This window comes from Lycium barbarum, chromosome 9 (genome assembly GCF_019175385.1).
Source record: "Lycium barbarum isolate Lr01 chromosome 9, ASM1917538v2, whole genome shotgun sequence".
Classification (NCBI taxonomy): domain Eukaryota; kingdom Viridiplantae; phylum Streptophyta; class Magnoliopsida; order Solanales; family Solanaceae; genus Lycium; species Lycium barbarum.
The window spans coordinates 14,028,688-14,034,479 of record NC_083345.1 but is presented as its reverse complement, the minus strand read 5'-3'; the positions used below and the strand labels follow the sequence as shown (position 1 = coordinate 14,034,479).

Genomic DNA, 5,792 nt, shown 5'->3' with positions numbered 1-5,792 from the left:
CCGGGCCATTATCACTAGAGAATGAATTGTGAAAAGTTGAGCCCAAAAATGGGAGAAAAAGAAGTCTAAAAATGTTTTTTGTTTTGTTTTTTTGTTAGTTAATAAATGATTCTTGGATCTATCTCAACTCCAAAAGCTAGCTCACGAGGGGAGGATGATCAAGTCCATATATTGTATTGTGGGAGAATTCAACACGGTACAATTCAACTTTTCAAAATCAAATCTGAGCGAAAACATTTGGAATGTAGGGAAATAAATAGAAAAAAAAAAAAAAAAAAAAACTGGCCTGACCATAAATCGGGAGAAAAAAAAGGAGCTACACCATTCCTGTAAATTGGCAACACTTTAGAGGGCATATCTGGAAATGAAAAAATCTCCCTTTGCCGCCAATCGCTACTTTGTTCCATGCACAAAACAACTCCCAGTCTCAGTTCCCACTAAGCTGTTGCAACAACAATCTCTCTCAATCAACAAACAAAACATAACCGTCTCTCTCTAGACCAATGGCTGACCTACACGTACTCCTCTTTATGTCCCTTCTTCTCCTACTCACCGCCGGCACACTTCAAGCACAACCAGAACAACTACCGTCGTCTTCATCAACCGGCTGTGCAGACGAACTTGTAGCGTTTTCTCCATGTCTTCCTTACATTTCTGAGTCGCCTAACAATATCTCCGATACGCCTCCCATTCAGTGTTGCGATAACTTCGCGAAGGCTTTTGATGATAATACTGCGATTTGTCTTTGTTACCTTGTTCATAACCCTCAGATTCTTGGATTTCCTATTAATATCCCCAAGCTGTTGTCGCTAACTTCTGTTTGTCCTGTTAAGGAGAAACAAGGCCAGGAGAAATTTTCTCTCGACTCTCTCTGTTCAGGTTTGGATTCCCATTACTCATATTCTGTGTCAAAATGTATTGAATTTTTTTAGTTATGGACTGATAGTAACATTATGCTATACTTGAAAGTAAATGTTGTTACTCGAGTCTATGATTTGAATTAGTTGCTCTGCTTTGAAAAGTGTGTGATACTCAGGCCAATTGTGATTTAATCGATACGTTAAAACATGTATACTTATTTAATGTTTAGTCATTTTGATACTGCCATTTCTAAATATCTGAATCCTAAATAAAACTGATTCAATTTAGCTCAAATCTCGACAGAGAGGAGAATCTCTCTGTTCAGGTGTGGCTTCGATCCGATTTCGAGCTTGTTTAATTTACCTATATTTGATTTTGAGTTCATTTTCAGGTGTATACACATGCTATATTTTGTATCTCTGACTGAATGAATCTACTATATATGAATTGAAAGTTTATCGTTATGGACTGATAGTAACATTATACTAGTACTTGAAAGTAAATGTTGTTAATCGAGTCTATGATTTGAATTAGTTGCTCTGATTTAATAAGTGTGTGATAACTCGGTTTCAGATATGCAGGCTAATTGTGATTTAATCGATATCTTAAGAATGATTATGTAATGTTTAATCATTTTGATATGAGGAGAATTCTATCTTACTTAATCATGTAGTTTCTACAAAAAAATAATTTCAGTTTAGCTCTGGCACTTTTCGATCCGATTTCACTCTTGTTTACCTACGTACCTTTGATATCTAGTTCATTTTCAGGAATCAGGTGTATGCTATATTAGTATATCTGACTGAATGAGTTATGAGTCTACTATATTAATTGAAATTTTATCGTTATATACTTGAAAGTAAATGTTGTTACTCAAGTGTATAATTTGATTTAGTTGCTCTGTTTCAAAGTGTTCGATGTATGTACTTTCGTTTCACATATTCAGGCTAATTGTGATTTGATCGATATTTTAAAAATGTATAAATGATTAATCATTTACTAGTTCATTTTCAGGTGTATATGCGTGCTATATTCATATCTCTGAATGAATGAGTCTACTATATGTATTACAAGTTTATTGTTCTGAACTGATAGTAACATTATATTTATATATACTTAAAGTAAATGTTGTTACTCGAGTCTATAATTTGAATCTATCTGTTCAGATTTGGATCCAATTGGAGCTTGTTTACCCCTTCATTTTTTTTTTTTTTGTTTCATTTTCAGGTGTATACATACTATCTAATCTTTCTGTTACTGCACGAACCTTCTAATTGCATTAGAAACTCTCGTTTATGTACTGATAGTAACGTTATACTTGAAAGTAAATGTTCTTAATCGAATCTATAATTTGAAATAGTTGCTCTGTTTCAAAATGCAGTTTGATACTTCCGTTTCACATATTCAGGGGAATTGTGATTTAATCGATATTTTAAAAATGTATATTTGATTAATCATTTTGATATGAAGAGAATTCCAGCTTACGTTATAATTAGCTCTGAAAGGTGTGGCTTCGATCTGATTGATTTCGTGCTTCATTTGATTTTTAGTTCATTTTCAGGTGTATACACATGCTATAATCGTATCTCTAACTGAATGAATCTACTACTAGATGAATTGAAATTTTATCGTTATGGACTGATATTAGCATCAAACTTGAAAGTAAATGTTGTTACTCGAGTCTATAGTTTGATTAGTTGCTCTGTTTCATAATGTTACTCGAGTTAATTGTGATTTAATCGATACGTTAAAAATGTATATTTTATGTTAAATCATTTTGTTTGACCGAAAAATAAATGTTAAATCAATTTGATGAGGAGAATTCTATCCTAGGTGATCTTCTAGTTTCTAAATATCTGAATTCTAAATAAAAATGATTCAATTTAGCTCTAAAAGTTAGTCAAATCTCGATAGACAAAAATGGCAAAACAAATTGTGCTTTTGGTATAAATTGGTTCTCGGTAGAGTTTCTGAATGTGCCGTTTACCTCTATAAGCATTTAGTTGAATCTTTCCAAATATGAATTTCTACCCACGTTTTGTTAATACTGTACAAATTTATAGTACTTTTTTAAAAAAAAAAATATTACATAGGGGGTAGGGGAAGGGGAAATGGGGAAGGGGATTTCAATGTGGGGATTCAAACCCTCACCAACGAGGTGAAAGTTCAGAGAGCCAACCAACTGAGCTACTAGATCCCTACAAATTTATAGTACTTGTTATTTCACTGTACGTTGAAAATCTCATTTAGCTAATGCATCCATTTGTGGTTCTGAGTAATCCGCCACATATAGCTTGTCATCTAGTGAACACAAAGGAAGAACTTCTACTGTTCTACATGTATATGCGTAAATGTTGTTGCTACTATCAATTATCCTGTATTTATAAATAACACTATATCTAGAACATATAGTACTATTACTTGCTTAAAGTTCTTATGGATGTGAAAGATATTTCTAGTAGTTACATTATTACGGATGTGAAAGTAGGAAGTAAGATGAATTCTTATTGAATCCCCTAATTTTGAAGACAGATCTTACATGTAATAATCCACATTAATTTACTAAGGGTTAAACAATAAACTTTATGTAAAAAGCACATCTTATAAACTTCTTGTAATGCATGCATCAGTTGTAAGTATGTCAAATCCACTTAGTAGATCATGATCCCAAAGTTGCATTAACTTAAATCAATTGCAACTTAGCCATTTGTGACTTAAGTCCATGCAGTAGCAGTAATACATGACAGTTCCAAACTGAGCACTACCCCAAGCACCAATATATACCATAACCTTTTTCTCTTTTGCCCATTTGATTTGCTAATTTGATACTTGAGTTTGATTCACCATTCATGTTATCTGGAATCCTTTAGGGATACATATATGAATTGATATACTTGCAAGAGGTCTGTAACACACACACACACATTTTACACCTGTTCGATGTAAATATGTCCTATAGTTCACTTCACAGAAGATTTTTGAAGAACATTCAAAGATTAGCCATTTCATTCAGAATACAAAATATTTGTCGATGTTAATTATTTTCTTTTCCGTGACTCAGGACCAACTATGCTGCCTCCTTTTCGAACGGTAACAGGTAATTCTCCTTTGATCTTTTGCCATAATCAAACTGGTGATACTACTCATTCACAATCTCCTGATCGCTTCATTGTGTAAAATTTTCTAGCAGATCACAGGGATTCAAGTTCAGGTCCGAGGAGTCCTAGCCCTGGCCCTAGCCCAAGTCGTAAACGTAGACCTACCCCACCACGCAATCCACCCCCAGGCAAGTTACTACAATTGATCTTATCTCTTCTCTGTTTCTTCAAGCTTATAACTTTGACATTCCAACTATTCCCTTCCATTTTCATGAATACATTGCTACCCATTTAGGAGCACTACTGCACCTCTGAATAACATTTATAAGTTGATAAGCAAAATTCACAAACTGCAGTTCTTAGAAGCTTAGGTACTACTAGCTTCTATGGACGAAAAAGGAAGGGCAGGAATAAAACAGGGGAACAAATTTTGAAGGGGGGAGATTGATTTTGTACCAGAAAAATTGAATTATCACTTTATTGCAGGTCATCGTGATCACCCTTCACCACCCTCCGATGTTGATGTTGATAATCCTTTCCCTGCTGCTCAGGCCTCACCACCCTGTACCTGTTCATCAGCCATAGGAATGATGTGCAATTATCGTCTATGGGTTTTTTCTGCAATGTCTATTTTCCTACTTCTCTCTTGCAAGCACGCAACTTAGGTAATACTGTATCTTTCATGGCTTCACAAACAGACAGTTCCACTGGAAGCTATTAAGTCAAAATCAGAGTTCTGTGGATAGATGTAAAACTACTGGCAAAAGAATTCTTTGTTAAATTCCTGTACTGGTTTGACATGCACTGCTTCAGTATCTGATGTACACATAATCTTCTTAGCCTATGATTGAAAAGCGATGCCAGGTGCAATTTGAGTAATTGGGGAGTCATTTATAGCAGCAAGTAGACCAAGCCCACTTCTATTATTACCCTTTCCAGAAAATCAGTCAGCATTACATTTCAATTTTAACAAGTCATTCTGGAGATTAGGAAATTCAAAATGCAAAGCATCATTCTGGTGTGTAATGCTGGTAATAATCTTATATGTTGGATCTGAGGTTCAACATGGCAGATATTTTCAATAAATGACAAACATTTTTATCACTTAGCCCTTTCAATGAAGGTTTTATTCCATTAATTCTCCCGGAACTTTTTGGTCCTTCACTCAACTTGGTGTTGGGTCTAGAACGTTCTTCTTTTCCCAATCAAGAATGTGTCTTTTAGAGTTGTAGAAAATATACCATGCGCGCTCCAAAGTTTGAGAGGGTCAAGTGAAGTCACCCATCAACACATTTAGAATGCTAATCTAGTAAGGACATCGTGGGGGGTAAAAAAAAAAGATCTGATTAGCTCCAAATGATCCATAAGAAGCTTCAATTTTGCTGTACGCATTCAACACATCCAACATACTTTTCTTGTGGAGCAAAAACGTTTTCTTTTTCACAAAATAAAGTAAGATGATAAGGTCATTTCTCTGGGACTATTTATAATCTCGTGTTACTAATCAATTAGTTAGCCAAAACATTCATTCACAGATAGCTTTTTATTCCTAATCTAAATTATTACTGTTTTGTTACTCAATCCATGCAAAACAGCTTCCAGCATCCCCACCTCCCAACTCTCTCTTTCACCCCCACCCCAATATTAATTCACTTGAAACTTGTGCTCCAACAAAATCCACATGCTTAATCGAGTCGTTTTAACCAACAGTCTCATCAAACCAACTCTATTTTAGTCTGAAGCTTATTAGTGATCCCTGTAATACCCCTACGTCTTACAAATGACTGAAGAAACACTTGCCAGCATAAAATAAGTGATTGTTGAAGCATAAAA

General features: G+C 34.7%; 1 protein-coding gene across 1 annotated transcript; it reads left to right on the top strand.

The window, feature by feature from the left end:
- LOC132611669 (non-specific lipid transfer protein GPI-anchored 25) lies at positions 1-4,870 on the top strand. Its single transcript, XM_060326063.1, has 4 exons — positions 1-879; positions 3,923-3,958; positions 4,052-4,147; positions 4,419-4,870. The coding sequence occupies exons 1-4, from the start codon at positions 504-506 to the stop codon at positions 4,622-4,624; spliced, it is 714 nt and encodes a 237-aa protein (XP_060182046.1). The 5' UTR covers positions 1-503; the 3' UTR covers positions 4,625-4,870.
- The last annotated feature ends 922 nt before the right edge of the window (positions 4,871-5,792 follow it).

Excerpts from the sequence above, each read along its gene's own strand:
- LOC132611669 (XM_060326063.1), top strand. The coding sequence starts at position 504 with ATGGCTGACCTACACGTACTCCTCTTTATGTCCCTTCTTCTCCTACTC. Across the intron at positions 880-3,922 it reads TCTCGACTCTCTCTGTTCAG|GACCAACTATGCTGCCTCCT; the intron begins GTTTGGATTCCC and ends TCCGTGACTCAG. Across the intron at positions 4,148-4,418 it reads ACCACGCAATCCACCCCCAG|AAAAATTGAATTATCACTTT; the intron begins GCAAGTTACTAC and ends ATTTTGTACCAG.